At 38.3% G+C, this 17,534-nt stretch overlaps 1 protein-coding gene across 6 annotated transcripts in view; it reads left to right on the forward strand.

Annotated features, from left to right (window-relative positions):
* The window catches only part of LOC112146351 (septin-9), a 68,847-nt gene extending 60,172 nt beyond the window's left edge, over window positions 1–8,675 (forward strand). For all 6 annotated transcript variants that reach the window (XM_024272133.2, XM_024272137.2, XM_024272134.2 and 3 more), the window contains 9 exons: window positions 1,364–1,573; window positions 2,658–2,786; window positions 2,895–2,976; window positions 3,119–3,256; window positions 4,530–4,647; window positions 4,847–4,942; window positions 5,052–5,148; window positions 5,796–5,847; window positions 7,388–8,675. In XM_024272133.2, the coding sequence (XP_024127901.1) occupies window positions 1,364–1,573; window positions 2,658–2,786; window positions 2,895–2,976; window positions 3,119–3,256; window positions 4,530–4,647; window positions 4,847–4,942; window positions 5,052–5,148; window positions 5,796–5,847; window positions 7,388–7,529 (1,064 nt within the window). In that variant the 3' untranslated portion in view covers window positions 7,530–8,675. The remainder of the gene's footprint in view (window positions 1–1,363; window positions 1,574–2,657; window positions 2,787–2,894; window positions 2,977–3,118; window positions 3,257–4,529; window positions 4,648–4,846; window positions 4,943–5,051; window positions 5,149–5,795; window positions 5,848–7,387) is intronic.
* Window positions 8,676–17,534: the final 8,859 nt, after the last annotated feature.

Consider the following 17,534-nt stretch of genomic DNA (forward strand, 5'->3'; position numbering starts at 1 on the left):
AAGGAAGTCATCTTCTGCAAGCACTGTTTTGCGTTACATAACGAAAAACAAGAAAATTGTATATATAGTATTGCCAGTGGTTTTTTAATTATGATTATGCTGTTTTTAGCCCAAACTTAAGAAACTGTTTGGTTTACTAGGACATAATTTCTGCAGAGCAGCAGGAGTTCACTAGAAATTTGCCTCCGAGTTGTAGATGGGACCATTGGCGTAGAGTAGGGACTCGTGGGCCACTCTGTCTGCATGATCTCCAGATATCCAAGCCCTACTCATGACTGATTACCTGGTTCAGGTGTGTCCAGCCAACTAGAACATGTCAGAGCAGAGTATGTTGGAAGACATGCAGGAATGCGGTCCTCGAGGCCTGGAGTTGCCTACCCCTGGCGTAGAGCAGCCCCGTCCCTCTTCCCCTCCCAGTTGAGCTCGGAGCTGGGGGCTTGTGGCCCGTTCATCATATTTTCTACGTCACAAATTCCCTCTATACGTTTTTTAAACAGCATTTTTGTGTCTACTTCTGATCCACAATGATTTCAACAAATAAATACTTGAAAATGCAATTTTGAGCTCAATTTTTTTAAATACATTTCCTCCATCATCAGAAAATGCTCCAAGACCATGCTAAAAACACCATAAACACAAAGTTAATTAGTGAGTCTTTAAGCTAAGAGATCAAGAATGACGCATGGCACACTAACTAGATTTTGTGGCAAATGTTTTATAAAAGTTAATTATTTATTTTTTTCCCTGATATTTATTTTAGTTTCATTTTTAATTTTTAATTCGTTTTACAACAGATGTTCAGTATCCCAACCACAGAGATGAATGAATCTACATTCACTTTTACATTCCAATGTCTTCAAACAAAATGAAATAGAACAATCCTTTGATCCCTGCCACACCTGAGATGTAGGAACTGCTCGCAGTGTATGCATTATTCATGATGCCTTCTTTGTCTTTTTTTAACAGTTTACATAAATCAACATAAATATGTGATCTCTAGTTTCAAGCCAAGATTAGCCAATAGTTTCTGGCCTTAGTCATAATAGGAGCAAATCATTGTGGTTTTTCTCCAATTTAATAATTTCACAAGTCTGTCTGTAGACTCTCAAGTGTTAGCAGCATTTTTACAGCTTTGTATGCATGACTGTTGACTTGGTGTCTGTCTGTGTGTCAGCTAAAGGTTAAAACGTTATGTTAGTAAATGTTTCTCATAGAAACTATGGTACAAGCCTCTCTTGTAGGCCTCCTTTGGTCTACGTTTGCACCATTGCTAACCAGGCTCTTCGTTTAACCCCCTTTGTCCTCCTAAAAGGTCAGTCATTAATTTCCCACCTGAACCTCATTTCTCTGTTTGTCTTTTCAGGACCGGAAGTGTCATCCAGCTACAGCAACAGTGCCATGTCTGAGACGGTGGTGCCTGACACGATGGTGTCCCCCGCAGTGGGGAGTCTGTATGGAGAGAAGACTGCTGGTCCAGTGGTGGACTTCAGCTATGTAGGTATTGATGCTATTCTTGAGCAGATGAGGAGGAAAGCCATGAAGCAGGGGTTTGAACTCAACATTATGGTTGTTGGTAAGTTTTGTTTGTTTGTACTTGACTATTTATTCTTAACTTTTTATTTTAAGTTATTGTATGTACATGAAAGACGTATCTCAATGATTAAATTTTCTTTTGTTTCCTGGTCATAAAACATTCTTAAGTGCTCTTGACCCAGGTTGTATTAAGGCTACAGCTGAGGGGTCTGTAGTAAACATTTACTGCTTTGGGAATAATAAAGTGTTTCACAATGTTGAGGATTTTTGTTTAGAATTATTCATAACTGCGTGTGTCTGAATTTAGGTCAGTTTCCTTTTTTATTTACTCCCTTCAGCTTTTTAATAGAAGTTAAAATGTGCACAAAAATTGTTTTATAGCCTTTTCCTGAGTTCTTTTCAAAATCAGTATGAAGTTTTAATGCCACATACTTAAATATTATGTTACAGTTAACTTTAAGCATCCTGTTATTCAGATTTAAAGCTTCTCTCTAATTAAAGTTTGACAGAAAATGAAGGCTTGAAACTCTGTCATTCACTTTTTATCACTGCGATCAAATGCCGTTTCTCAATTGGAGTTAATTTCACACACCTCCACAGTCCATGGACCCCTCATAAAACCCCTCCCACTCCGAGTGCTCGTCTCCTCTGGGTGATGTCGCGACAGTTAGTCTGTCTCAATTAAAAGAGCTTCTGTGAGAAGCCGCCTCAGGCCAGACGCGCCTGTAAACAAGACAAAACAACAGTCGTTTCCATCTTTGAATTGTATTTTCAGCAATAATCAACTCTCCATGCAGGATAGGGCTTCATAAAAATGGTTACCTTAGTATATGAATAATCAAAGGGGGAAGCTTTGATAGGGATTAAGTTGCTACAATCACACATTGACAGACTTTAAGACAAAATTCTCAGAAGATGTCTCTACTCTGGAAATATTTGCTAAACTGTGGTGTTAGTGAAAATGAAAAGGATTCAGAAGTTTTCCAAATTTTCTATAAACTGTGAGTAATTGTCACTAAATGAGGTTTATTATTAGTATGAGCATTTGCTATCCTGGGTACCTGGCTGCTATTTGAGGAATCACAGGGGAGATGTTTTGTCTGAGTCTGACATTTTGCTTACAGGACAGAGCGGTCTGGGAAAGTCTACTCTAATGAACACGCTGTTCAAATCCAAAGTCAGCCGAAAGTCTGTGCTGGCCACATCCCAGGAAAAGATCCCCAAAACAATCGAAATCAAGTCCATCAGTCATGGTAAGGTTGGAACATCTTATCATCTGTGTCATCAATGTTCTTCTTTTTGATTCATTCTCTTTTAACTTTTGGGGGTTTATTTTATTTTAATCATTTGGGGTCCTGCAGACATTGAGGAAAAGGGAGTGAGAATGAAGCTGACGGTCATCGATACGCCCGGCTTTGGAGACCAGATCAACAACGAGAACTGGTACAGTTTATCCATCGATGCAGAAACTGTGCAGCAAAGAGAGCAAGCCTTTCAAAGCAATCTTCAGACTGTTCCAGTTTTCTCTTATTCTGTTGCATCTCTTCTTTTTCTTCCCTCATGTTCCATCCTAACCCTTACAAAGCTGGCAGCCCATAATGAAGTTCATCAACAACCAATATGAAGCGTACCTGCAGGAGGAGATCAACATCAACAGAAAGAAGAGGATCCCAGACTCTAGAGTCCACTGCTGCATATATTTTATACCCCCGACTGGACACTGGTGAGAGCACAAATACTGCACCATGTTTCAGCTTAAATGCACCAAAGGACATGTTTGTTCCCAAAAGCAATCCCTGTGTCTAAATACAAAAACCTCCTATTCATTCAAAGTAACTTTGAACTAATAGGACATAGTTTCTACAGAGTGGCAGTAGGTTATCAGAGCAAACCGATCCCCCTTCCTGTCACGCTAGCTTACAACCCCTCAAATGGCGAGCCAGCCAAACACTTTTGAGCCTGATTTGAGTTCAGACGAGGAAAACAAAGACGTACATGGATCTAGTTTGATAATCACTTTCTGCATTTCTACATCCAAAGATAAGTTCCTATTGTATATTTCTTACTTCCATCGTCCTTTTACTGTCACACACCATTCCAACAGGCGTACACTCGGACTAGGAATTTGAGGCATTGCAGTTTTCTACATTTCTCCCACATGATCTTTTTAATACACACATCTGGCTCTGATCAGAATAATCGGCTCTAACACTCAATTCCTGCTTGACTCACTCAGCCTTTGGGCAAAAGAGGTTTTCTCACTGAAGGAATTTCTGGGAGTGTGTTTGTGTTCACATATTCAACTTCTACAACTTTTGTTTTTTTTTTGCATGGTTTTCTTACATTTTGTGTATTTTACGCTAGAATATTTTATAACCTGATTTTTTTTTTTTTTTTAAAAAGAGAAAACTGTCCCAATAAAAACTTAAAAAAAACACAGGTCAAACCCTGCACCTGTACTTTGAGTGTGTTAGCCCGTCTTTCCTCAGATGGGAGCGGTGTGAAAAGGCTCTTTCTCAGCCTACGATGTATGTTGACATTTCAACTCTGCAGATGTCCCATGGCCCACGCAGCAGCCGGCCTTAAAAAGCTTGATGTGAAACAGGAAGGATGACAGACGCTCTTTGCCTGTCTGCCGTCAGTGCTTGAGTGCTGGGGTCTGTGTTGACACCAAACTGTGGTTGCCACAGTGACATTTATCTGACCGTAATTGCACCTCTAAAAACATTCAGATGCTTTCCCTGACGAATGCAAAACTTTAGCTTCCCAAATGGGTGGTAAATCCACTCAAATTCTTCAAGCAGCCATTAACTCAGACTGTAGAAGTATGTTAATGTTGTAAATCAACAGAGTTAGAGCAGCTGCAGGAGCGTTGTAGGCACTCCCCGGTTTGAGAGGTTTCTTTGCAGAATCTGCCCCCTGCTGTCAGATTTTATGTGTCGGTATTTACAACCTGTGTGATCTTGACATTTTACTGTTTTACTCTTCATCCTCAGTCTGAGACCTCTTGATGTAGAATTCATGAAGCGCCTGAGTAAAGTGGTCAACATAGTCCCAGTCATCGCCAAGGCGGATACGCTCACACTGGAGGAGAGAGACTTCTTCAAAAAGAAGGCATGCAGCTTTCTAAGTGCTTTTATCGGTTTTCCATGATTAAATGAATAGTGCTATTTTCACTTCTAATTTTTATAATTTAAATGTAATTGTATTTGTTTTGAGCTCTTATACCAATTAAAAGATTTTGGTATTGTTGTCAGTCTTCAAATGTATTTTAAAACTGTTAGTGATGATATTGTGTTTTAAAATTCACCAGATCAGGGAAGAACTGCGATCCAATGGGATCGACGTTTACCCTCAAAAGGAATTTGACGAGGACTCGGAGGACAGGATGATTAACGAGAAAATCCGGGTAACCATCTTATTTTAATGCTTAGAAAAATGCAAAACATTCCAGCATTTTTGCTCTTTAACTCTAGGAGTGTTTGTTTTTAACCTGTTGACCTTTAACCTGGATGCAGGAGATGATCCCGTTTGCTGTGGTAGGAAGCGATCAGGAATACCAGGTCAATGGCAAGAGGCTCCTGGGGAGGAAGACCAAATGGGGAACTATTGAAGGTACAGGTTTCCTCCACTTTTAATGAAGAATTTTTTTTTTTTTTCTGTGATTAAAAATAACTTTTTGTATTTATTAGGAGTAAAAGAGAGGCAGATTGTGTAGCAACACTCCTTTAATTTTCAGTCCTTTCCTTCGTCATGCAGCTGACTCGAGCCCTCAGCAGTCCTTATACCAGAAAAAACAGTAACACAATGAAGACTTGCTTTTGCTTACTTTTGTAAAGCAAGTGGAATAATGTGTATTTCACTCATGTTTACCAACAGGGCAGTCTCATTCCCACTCCCTCCTTTTTCTCTGTAGAATTAGCCTTTTGGATGTTTAAGTACATTATCTGTTTGAGACAGGAGGAGCCACACCTCTGAGTATCTCATTAAGGGAGTTTCTCCCACATGCAAACAGAAACGCAGCTGTGTGTGTGAGGGGAGTTTCTGTGGTTATCTTCACAGTCAAAGAATCATGGGATTGAATTAAACTCCCCGATGTCATAAAAGGAACATGGTATTGCTTTCACTGTCTCCCCCTAGTGGACTCTTTGGGGTACTCCCCTCGAACCAGTCAGAATCCCATAGACTTTACCATATTTTGATTAAAACATTTTTTTTCTTCAAATAACTTGAGCGTTTTCTCCATTTTTTTCTACTTGCAGTTGAGAACATAGCTCACTGTGAGTTTGCCTACCTACGGGATCTTCTTATCAGGTGAGAAAATGGTTTATTGTATGTGGGGAAATAATGCAGAGTTCTTTTTTTCAGTACACACGTTGTCTGTGTTTATTCATCTATTAGAAGAGGCTTCGGGTTTTTCAGAAATTGTTCCCAGTGGTCTTCTAATTATGAATATGCCATTTTTTTTCACTAAAATCGTTTTGAAGATGTATTTTCTGCAGAGCGGCAGGAGCTCATGAGAAATTCACTTTTGGCTTGTGGGCGGGGCTGTTGGCGCAGTGATTTCCCAGAATTCCTTTGTTCACACTCTCAAGATGGTGACAAGCACCTCACAAGCCCAAACTAACATTAGTGTAGCAAAAAAAAAAAAAAAGGAATATCAGAGCTATGCAGCTGCACAGTTTGGAGCCAGTTGCCAACTCAGACAAGGAAAATATAGACCTTTCTCAAAGTTTTCATCTGCTCCTGATCCAAAACGATTTGAATAAAAAATACTCAGAAATGCAGCTTTAATCCTAAATACTTTTATATGTGTTTTTTATCATGAGAAAAATGCTACAAGAACATGTTAAAAAAATTGTCATTGCAGTGGGTCTTTAAAAAGTGTTTTTTTTTTGTTTTGTTTGTGTTTTTGAAAAAGAGTAAGAAATAATCAAATCAGCTCGGTGATCCCCTTTTGTTGAATCTGTCGCGTGACATAATTACAAAACTATTAAACCCTTTTAAATCCTTAACTTCTCTTTGTGACATAATTTTTCTTTTTTTTACTCTTTTTTTTTCTATTAATTTCACTACAGTATTGATGTTTAGCCGTCATCTTCATGTAAAAATATCAGCATTTATCATGTCTATGCCTTAATGTTAGAGTCATAGTTCTTCACATTAAAACTTGACCTCAAGAAGTTTCTGTCATTTTAAAAGATTGCATGCCGTCAACTAATCGTGTTGATTTTTTGATAACTAAAATATTTTGTGCTTGTAAAGCTTACATTCACAACGGGCACATGACTTGTGTTCAAAAACACACTAAACAACGGGTTCTTCTAGCGCATTTAGTCCATGATGTTTATACTGGACAAGAAGGAGCTTCTTTTTCTGTTTACTAGCGCATGTCTGCCCCCTACAGTTGGAAGAGGGTTGGTGAAGCGGTTCAAATCTTTCTTTTTCTTTCACAGCTCTATTTTGTTATATGAAAGACTTGGTTTTGCATAAATCTGTTCGGACACAGACCACAATTGTAAATTTCTCCTTAATGATCATTTTAAAAGGTTTACACTTCCATGAATCCATCTGTACGTTACTACCAAATCAGAGTCCCTGATTGGTCAGTTTAACTTGGTTGATTCTGAGGAGGGATCTGACTTCCTGTCTCTTCAAAATAAAATTGTGTTTTACTGATCTATAGTTAAAACAAAGAGGAAGAACAACTGGAGCAGTGTTCACAGTGATTGTTGTAATTTTCAAACCTTCTATTGCCATAAATGCTGTGTAGACCCGTATCGCTGTCGGTGCTTCAATATGGTCACTTTAAGTTCCATTCAAAAAGTATAAGTGTTTGTCTTTATTCTTTTAGGACGCACATGCAGAACATTAAGGACATCACCAGCAGCATCCATTATGAAATGTATCGTGTGAGACGCCTCAATGAGAACAACACAGCAGTGACTCAAGCCAACGGTATCCCAGAACACCACCTGTCCGCCCATGAGATGTAAACACCGACCTGCTCCAAAAGCATCATCATACGTTAGCGACGAGACTGCGATCCTCAGCAACAGCCCTCCCACCCTTCCACCCCCACATCCCAGGTGGGACAGAAACTTCAAAGTCTTTCCAGAGGGACTTTGTGTTCAGCGACTTCCTGCAGCTCAGAGGACTCTTCATGTCAGCTTTAGTGCCTTTCTTTTTAACCAAACCTCGTTATCTCTCAGTTGCTGACAAAGATGGTGAGGAGAAAGCACCGGCTTCAGAATGTGCTGCAGTTTGAGTTTTCATATCTTAACAGTTAATATTTGTGGTGCCAAGCCAGATAGAATGACACTCCATCTTCTTCAGTGTCAGATTTGTCTTAAGCAGTAAAAACAACTAATTTCATCCTCGTCTTTTTGCAAGTTTGATGTTTTCTTCATGCCTTTTTAAGGACATTTTACCACACGGGTTTATTCAATTTTTTCGTTTTGATGCTTTGCATGTGTGAGAAGTGATGATTTTTCACTCAATCACTGCATATTCTGGTGGAAGAGAGCCAGGCAGCTCTTACCCAACACATGCAGATGAGAGGCTGCATCACAAACACACCAAATATCACATCATATATCTAACTTTTTCCTTCCCCTCACAACCTGTGCCTGACTTTTTCCTAGATGGTCAAATCCCTTTAAACACAGGTGCCAGACTTCTGTCACCTTTTTAAATTCCCATCTATAAATGTCATTGTTTATTGATAGAAGAGTGATTTATGATGAAAAAGTATATATGCACGTTTTAAAATGTGAATGTTTTTGTGGTCCACACTTCTTCCCCGAACACATGGTTTTCCTTCCATGAGGTCCACTGCAGTGCCTTATTTATGGGAGAATAATATACAAGCATGCTGGCACAAACAGAAGAACTGTTTGTTTGTTTACGGTGGAATTCTTTTAAATATGTTCTGCGTCATTTATTCAGTAAAGAAAAACGATTTTTCTATCTTCCTAATGTACCAAATATTTGTCTCTGTTATTCATATAGAATTCCGTAAGCTGCCACTCCTCTGCCTTGTCTTGTATATTCTTGTGTTCTGATACATTTTTTTTGTACTTTTATTATAACAAAATTTCCTCTACCTTATTTTAAAGAAATAAAGATTGAAGTTGTAAATATTTAGGGAATGCATTTTTTTTTGTTTTTACGTTGTGTGTTAAATCTTCTCTGAATCCATTTGAATTTTCTGCTGTTCTGCACTCCCTAGATTTTAATTGCAGGTATAATTCCCTTACCGTAGCACTTAAGTTGTCATTAATCCTCGCCTTGATTAGCATCTGAAATCCATATGTCTGCCTGCCAGGCCGGGGCGTCGTTGATTAGAGCTAATTGCTTCAATGCACAAGAGTGTCTTTTCTTCTGCAGTGAGAGTGATGACGGGTGATCAGACCTGACTTCACGACAAACATTTAAGGTACCCCCAAAAACCTGATGTCAGCTAAACTGCTGAATTTTTTACATTGAACCCTAATCTACATACTTAACGTCAATTTTTAGGTCCAGTTTAGGATGAAGTCTATATTCAGCATGTCCAAAGTTCAGTCCGTCGGTCAAATATTGCACACATTTAAATTTCAACCACCTGCCGAGTCCTTTCATAAAATCAGCGATTTGCTGCCCCTTAGGATTTTCTAAAAATTGTCTGGATGATTTCTTAATCGTGTGCTCCTTCTGCAAAGCTTTCCAACTCATTTCTAAAATGTCACTGAAAATAAATGGCTGACAGTGAGGGTTACAGCTTCCAGAACAAGTGGAGATTTTCATTTTTTTCAGTGAAATATTAACTGTGTCTACCTAATTTACAGAGAGACTGTTTAACCTTAGAACACTTGTATTATAAAATCTTAAACCATTACTTTTGCCAGGTAATATTCAATATAATATACCAAATAAAACGTATTTCTTATTAAAAACAAATTGGTGAAAATATGACAACACATGATGAATTAGTTTTATTTTCTTCTCAACTATGGTTTTTGTCAGGGGTCCTAAAAAGTTTTTCTTGTGAGGGCCACATAACAGTTTGCTCCTCTAATGGGGGGTCGGTTTGTAGGCTAACAAAGTGTAACAATCACAGCTTAAACATAAAGATTTACATTTTTACAGAAAACCACACATAGTCAAATTTTAAATAATTCATTTCTGTAATCTTTGCAGAAAAAATGATACTAAAACATTTTGAAAACTAGATATATAGCATTACCTACGGTAATGGTAGGATGAATGCTGTAAGCTGAATGGGGCCGCTGAAGATGCTAGTGCTGATAGCTAAAGATGCTAGTGGTGATAGCTGAAGATGCTAGTGCTGAAAGCTGAAGATGCTAGTGCTGATAGCTGAAGATGCTAGTGCTGATAGCTAAATATGCTAGTGGTGATAGCTGAAGATGCTAGTGCTGATAGCTGAAGATGCTAGTGCTGATAGCTGAAGATGCTTGTGCTGATAGCTAAATATGCTAGTGGTGATAGCTAAATAGGCTAGTGGTGATAGCTAAAGATGCTAGTGCTGATAGCTGAAGATGCTAGTGGTGCTGGCTAAAGATGCTAGTGGTGATAGCTAAATATGCTAGCGGTGATAACTGAAGATGCTAGTGGTGATAGCTGAAGATGCTAGTGCTGATAGCTGAAGATGCTAGTGGTGATAGCTAAAGATGCTATTGGTGATAGCTGAAGATGCTTGTGCTGATAGCTAAATATGCTAGTGGTGATAGCTGAAGATGCTAGTGGTGATAGCTGAAGATGCTAGTGGTGATGGCTAAAGATGCTAGTGGTGATAGCTGAAGATGCTAGTGGTGATAGCTAAAGATGCTAGTGGTGATAGCTGAAGACGCTAGTGGTGATAGCTAAATATGCTAGTGGTGATAGCTAAAGATGCTAGTGGTGATAGCAAAAGATGCTAGTGCTGATAACTGAAGATGCTAGTGGTGATAGCTAAAGATGCTAGTGGTGATAGCTGAAGATGCTAGTGGTGATAGCTAAAGATGCTAGTGGTGATAGCTGAAGACGCTAGTGGTGATAGCTAAAAACACTAAAGCTGAAATATTAGCTAAGTGCCAAAATAGCTGAAAATGTTTTTTAAAAAATTCTAAATTAGCCAAAAAACAGCTAGTATGTAGTTTAAATATTTGCTAAGCTTCAAAATAGCATAAAAAATCTGAAAAAGCCTGAATTGGCCAAAACAGCTAGCATGTAGCTGAAATATTAGCAAAACCCCCAAATAGTCTAGAAATCCTTAGTAACTTCCAAAATAGTTTAAAAAGCTAACATTGAAAGAGCTGAATATTTTAAAAGCTGAATTAGCTAAATAGCTGAAGCGCTATGGATGTCCAAAAAATCAGATGAAAATAGCAATTGCAAAGTTATAAACGCAAGGCAAGCTAAAACATCACAAAGAAAAAACTAAACTATCATCAAAGAAGCATGGAAATGCATAAGATATTGCTTTGTAGACATTGAACTTCAATATTAAGGTGGGGGCCGCCAGTTTGAGACCCCTGCTCTAGGGTAAAGGAGTTCATTATCATAAATACTGGACAAGACATGCAAGCTACAACAAGCTAGAATGAATGATGTGAAAAACTGAAAGTAATTTTGTTAAAAATGTATTTATTTTCCATCTGAAGAAATGAAAAATGATACTATTTCAATAAAATGTTAATTTGTATTTAATGTTATTAAAGTAGTTCAAAGAATGTTGCTTTAGCATTTTCACTTCACCAAATCTGGCCTTATTTGCAAATAGTTTGGACATTCTTGCTGGGGTTTCCCAAATATCCAGTATCCTACATCTTTTCCAACCAACCTGCCTTTGAAGCTCCGTAATCAGCACCAGATAAAGTAGGATTTCTGGAAAACCAGCAGGAAACCGGCACTCGAGGCCTGGATTTGGGCACGCCTGCTCTTCTGGAGTGCAGATCAAATTGTGTTTCAACTGATGGCTTCAAAATGGCAAAACAAACATCTTTTTCTACAAATGGCATGTGTTGCACTCCATCTTCCATGATGATTTTTTCCTTCTCCAAACGTGAAGCCCCTCACTCATAAGCTGGGACCTCTACCCTCTCACGCTATGCTCCATCGCAGTGAGGTCAGATTCTGCAGCTCCTCAAATGCCATCCAGCTTTAATGATGGTCATTAAGGAGCTGCGTGCTTTATGGATACTAATGAAGAAAAAGAAAAAAAAAAGGAGTTTGTTTTCCAGTGTTTGAACAAGTAGTGGATGTTTGTGCGGCTTGAGTGTAGCAGCTGTGCACCGCCCCGGTGGTTTCAGCTCCAAACAGCTTTACCCCTCTGCTGCCAGGCGGCACGAGTCATCCGCTGTCGCACAGCAGCAGGAGGGCAGGAATGACTGCAGATACGCCCAGACCTGTGAAGGATGGAACATTAGAGCAGAATCGGCGCTTCAAACAGGAAGTAATTGACAAATTCACACGGATGTCATCAATTTGAGTGTTGTTTTGCACCGGAGCGCAAAACACTGCATCACATCAAACTTACTACTTTAAAGCATCATTTGACCCGACTCATCTGTTTGGAGACTCCCCCTCTACCCCATTTTAGTGTTAGAGGTGTTATTGCCCCAATTTGTTTCCTCCCTCCCCCATCTGCTGTTTCTCCTCTTTTGTTGCCAGCCATCTCACCTTCTCCTCCTCCGCCTCCCCTCCTCCTTGTTTTTGGTTTCCATCCTTCCTCCTGGCTCTGTGCCAGGCACTCAGACATTGGGGAGGGGCTGCTACCTTATGCAAATGATCAGACTTAATGCAAATCAGGTCTGCTGTTAATTAAAAGTCAGCTGCAAATTCAATTAGCTGTCTGAGAAGAAAGGCTGGAAATGGCTTTCTCTAATAGACGGGTTTAAAAGGACAGCTCCCATTACTGTGTCAGAACTGAAAAACAAAGGAACCGAGCTATATGGGGGGGGTTCAATAGAAAGCAACCTTTAAATATTATATTTAAAAGGTTCAAAGGGGTGAATTTTTTACAAGTATAAATGTTAATCGACGTTGGTGCTTATTAGTCCGAATAAAAGCGTAAACTGGAGTTCTGCCTCAATGTTGGGGCGAGGGTTTCTGCTAAAACCATTGAGACGGAGGGAGAAACGGATCCAGACAGGAGGCGGGAGAAAGGAGAGCGCCGTTTCTAGCGCCTGCCTCTGGCTAATTACTGTAAGTAATTAAACTAGTCGCAGATGTATTAGAATAATTATCCTGCTCTTTTCAAAAATGGAGCAAGCATACAAATTCTTGTGCGCGGCGCGCTCCCTTGTAGCGGTGCATGATTATGCATGTTCTGGTTGCATTTGCAATCTGGGTTTTGTGAAATGTGGATGCTGCAGGTTTGGACACAAAAGCCAACATCCATAGAGAAACTCCAAAGCTACGCACACACCAGGCATGTGGTGCACGTTCAAGAATCCACTTACTCAACAACCTTAAACAAAATAATGTTATGTTTTATCATTAGATCAGCTTTAATAAACGCTCTTTAACTCGTGTCAAACTAAATAAATTGTGTCTTGCTATCTGCTGAATATACTATATTTTAGAATGGTGTTTAAAAGGAAAAAGTTTAGAAGTGCTCATGGCAGAACTTGTTGAAGCCACACTCACACCAATCGCACCTGGACTGTTTCTAAACGCTTCACATTTAGTTACACTTGTTACTTTTACTTTAAAGCATATCAATTTTTTAATTATCGATCATTTAAATTTCATAGATCATAATCGATGCATCTAATCACTTTTCCCAGTACTAGTAAACAACAGCATTTTGGCCATCAAAAAATCATTTTTTAACCCACATTTTAAAAGTAACATGTAATTTAAGCCATCTTAAGTTGTCCCAAGCAAGGAGCAAAAGACTTTTCACTGAAAGCAGTCACTTGAAAGCCGGCTGATGTGTATGTTGCCTTTGACCCCTCTAGGTTTGGTTTGACACAAAGATTGATGCATAAATTTACATCAATTTTGAGTTTGGATGTTTTTGTTTGAAACCAGTGAAGATACAGAGAAACATGTATTCTGTGATCAAAAATGTCCATGGTGAACCAGTTCTGGATGCTGATGGATAGGTGAAAGATAGGTATAAATTGAACAAAGGACTTGAGCAGAGTTGATGTATAAGGGGGAGGACAGGCAGTGGATGAGGGTTCTGTCTATTGGCAGAAAAAGATAAGAGACCCTGAAGTGAATTGGAGCACTGGCTGCTTCTAATAACTGAAGCCCGTCCCCATGAGGACGCCCGATCAATGTGCTGCTCAACTCCTGCTGTCTTTATTACCTCTCTTACTCTGACCGACTTCAGTTCCATTCTTTTAGCTCTTGTTGGGTTTTCCATTTCATATTTAAAATATGAAACTATTCATCTGTTAATTGAGAGTTTCTTACATTCCAGGTTCCTGTTGTGAGCCCTTATCAGGAGCCGGTAACTGAATCAGCCAAATCTGAAGAACGTCACACAGATTGTGGGACATGAGTTAATAAGCTGCCCTTGATGAGTTCAAATACACTGCCTGGCTGAATGGCATCATTACCCGGGTTTAACAGAGAAAATCAATCGAGCCTCCCGCGGGAGAGTGCTGAAGCGTCAAACTATTAGTCTACATTACAGAAAGTGAAACGATTAAACTGCTGAAACTTAAATTAAAGTGGAATCTTGGCACAATTCCCATCCTCCGCAAGATCATAAAGACAGTTAATTTAGCTCATGGCGGAGAAAAATAAACCTTAAACATGCCTCTACTGAAGGAACGTGTACAAACAAGTGCAGTGTGTAGAGGAATACTTTGATGGCCATATTAGTTGTTCTGATTGAATACTTGAGTCTGATTGGCTGCTGGGTGTGGATTAAAAGGTGATAATGCACACAAAAAAGAAGTTCCAGTCAAGTAGCCCAAATGTTCTGTATCACTGCGCAGGCGTCTTTAAAACAAACTTTTGACAAAAACAAGCCATAAGAGGTAAACTTTTCTGATCTATTGAGATGATCCGCATATATATCGCTTTCCTTTGATGTTGCAGTCGTGGTCGGTGTTGGTTCAGCAGTGTGTTGTCATGTTACTGTAATGACACACCACACCTCAAATAAAATAGTCCTCTTTTTGTGAAAAAGTGTTTCAAACCAAAAAAATAACAAGAATAAAGTACAAAAAAAAAATGATTGGATATTCATTTCCTCTGTAAGTGGAGCTGGTATAAGCGGGATAACGCCCTTCGATGTGTGCATTATCAGAAATTAATGCACCCCATGGAAGCCTGAAGCATCCAACGCAAAGGGCATTTTCCCACATGATTCAATTTGATACATGGTTCAATGTGATTCAAATGATGATTTGTCCTCTCAAAACAAGCTATATTTTGTTATAAAGTAGTAAGACTCAAATGAATTTAAAAAGTATTTATTTATTTTTTGTTTTTGACATTTGATAAAAAAAAGTCAATGTACAATATCAATAATCCTTCCTATAGGCTCTGAAAAATTGGAACAGTAGAAAAAATATATATTTTTATTCTTAGGACTGAACTTTTATCAATAAAAAATAATATTTATTCTGAAAATTATGGATTCTTGCATACTTAAAACTATTTTTTTACAAAAAAAATCATAAGAAATTTCTTTAAACCAATGACGACTGAATTTATGTCCAGATATGAAAAAAATCCCTTGTTTTTTGCCTTGACGTAAATGCTAAATTACAGTAATTTTAGTGCCAAAGTGGTTTGAGGCATCAATATGTGTTGTGGGGTTAAAGGGAAAATGATTTATAGATATTATTAATTAATTTTTATTTTATAAATAAAGAAGTTTGGAATATGGATCAATCTTTTAATATAATCAATGTCTTTTTATTTGTAAGTTTTGTGATAAAAGAACTGCACAGCAATATAATTAGAGTGATTGTGTATATGGTTTTTGAAATTAGTTTATTTTAGGCTGTCAAAGCAAAAAAATAATATATATCTTATGATGATTTATCAAGATATAGGTTGGAAATATAAAAATTAAAAAGAAAAGGGAGATTCCCTTTCATATATAAATATTCACATGTAAATGCTGTCATTATAACTACTGTTAATTATGAATAGATATAGTACATGACACATTAAATCCATTAAAAGTTAAGTTTATCAACAAAGAGTTCTAAAGGAAAGGAAGGAAGGGAACTAATAGAATAGTATTGAAAAACAAGCAGAAACTTAAGACCAAAAACTAAAATATTTTTGTGGAAGAAGATATTTTGTGATGCCGACAGATTGTTTTAGCAAAAGGATGAACACAAAATCTGTTAATACTCACAGTAATGGAATGTGATCTAGTAGCATAAAACTATTTTATTTTTTCTCATATTGGGGTTGAACAATGGAAAAGTTTGCAAACAGGCAAAATTCTCTTTAGAAAATGTAGATTTGAATGTGACAGAAGTAAAAAATGATGGTAAATTTGATTGCAAATCCTGTCAAAGAACCAGAAAAAACACAGACGTAGAAACTAGAAAATGACCGACTTTAGCATGAGGTCTTGATGGACAGGACGTCTGTCATCAGGAGTCCGCATGGAGGAACTTATCGTCTGCGTGTGTTCATCCAGATGAGAAGTCAGGATTGCTTTTCTGCTGGAAATGGTCAGCCATGACACTTTGATGAGCAAATTTAAAGCCTGACTTTGAATAAGCAGTCACTACAGATTTTGAAGCAGACATTTATAGAGCCCAAACCTTTAACTATGAACCTTTTCTCTCTTAGACCTCATTTACATCAAAACTGCCTTCATGTTGGCTAAATCAGTTAACTCCAGTATGTGTTCTGCAAATGTTCTTTGGGTTTTTCCATCTATTTATTAAGCTGTTGTGACTCAGAGACCTGCACTCATCTGGGTGCCATAGTCATTCCATATAAATAAGACAGAAAAACCAAGCTCACAGCCCACACTGAGCTCAGTCAATTTAATTTGACTAATTCTACACTTTTATTCAACACGTAAGAGTTCCCTCTAAAATGAAGGTGAAAAAACGAAACTTTGTTCAAAAGCTTTAAGAATGCTGCTGCTTACTTCATTTTCTTTCAAGGCAACCCCCTTTTTTGCAGTACATTGGTGTCAGAGTGTATGAACAAAAAGAGAGTACTAAACCCGAAAGAGGTCACAGAACTTCCTTTTTTTGTAACAGATTACACAATATTATTTAAGTTCTGTTATTAACATTTTTAAGTTTACATATATTGAAATTTATATTTGAAGTTGCCTTAATTTGTTTTCAGCTGCTTCTGGAGAATGATGTTTTTCTCCTGCAGTGTTTGGAGGTGATCAGTGTCGTCTTTAAGCTGCTGCTGCAGAGGTTCCAGGGCATCACTGATGTTAGGTTGTGCTGTGAGGGGTTGTAAGCTAGTGGAAGATCACATAAATAGATAGATGATGGGAGGAGAGAGGGAGGGCTCACTCGACCCAGAGAGAATTTTTAACACTATTAGAGTGAAAAAAATAAAACACAACACAAAGCCTATGTTACAAATGACTCCTCAATTGTTTTGTAAAAATAACACAATAATTGTGCTAAAATGATCACAAACTAACTGTGTTGAATAAAACTTAAAATGTGTTGACCTTATTTGTGTTAATAATAACAGATCTGTTCTTGGGCAGAGTAACTATGGTTACTACCCCCCAGTACCATACCATACCTGGATCTGACCTTGACCTGACCTTGACCTTACCTGACCTTGACTTGACCTTGTGTAAAGAAGAACACAGCTGTTGTTAGAGAGAGTAACCATGGTTACCACTGCCCCACCCCATGTCCATATAAGGAATTCTATTGGAGTCTGAGGAGTGTGATGTCATGCACTGTGGTGACATATAGTGTGAGGTCACACAGTGATGTCACACAGTGATGTCATACCCTTTGATCTGAAGTCTATAAATAGAACCCAGATTCAGTTGTTTCTCATTGCCCGTTTGGTTCACACCAGAGAGCATACGTTCTGTT

The sequence above is a fragment of the Oryzias melastigma genome, linkage group LG8 (genome assembly GCF_002922805.2).
Source record: "Oryzias melastigma strain HK-1 linkage group LG8, ASM292280v2, whole genome shotgun sequence".
NCBI lineage: Eukaryota > Metazoa > Chordata > Actinopteri > Beloniformes > Adrianichthyidae > Oryzias > Oryzias melastigma.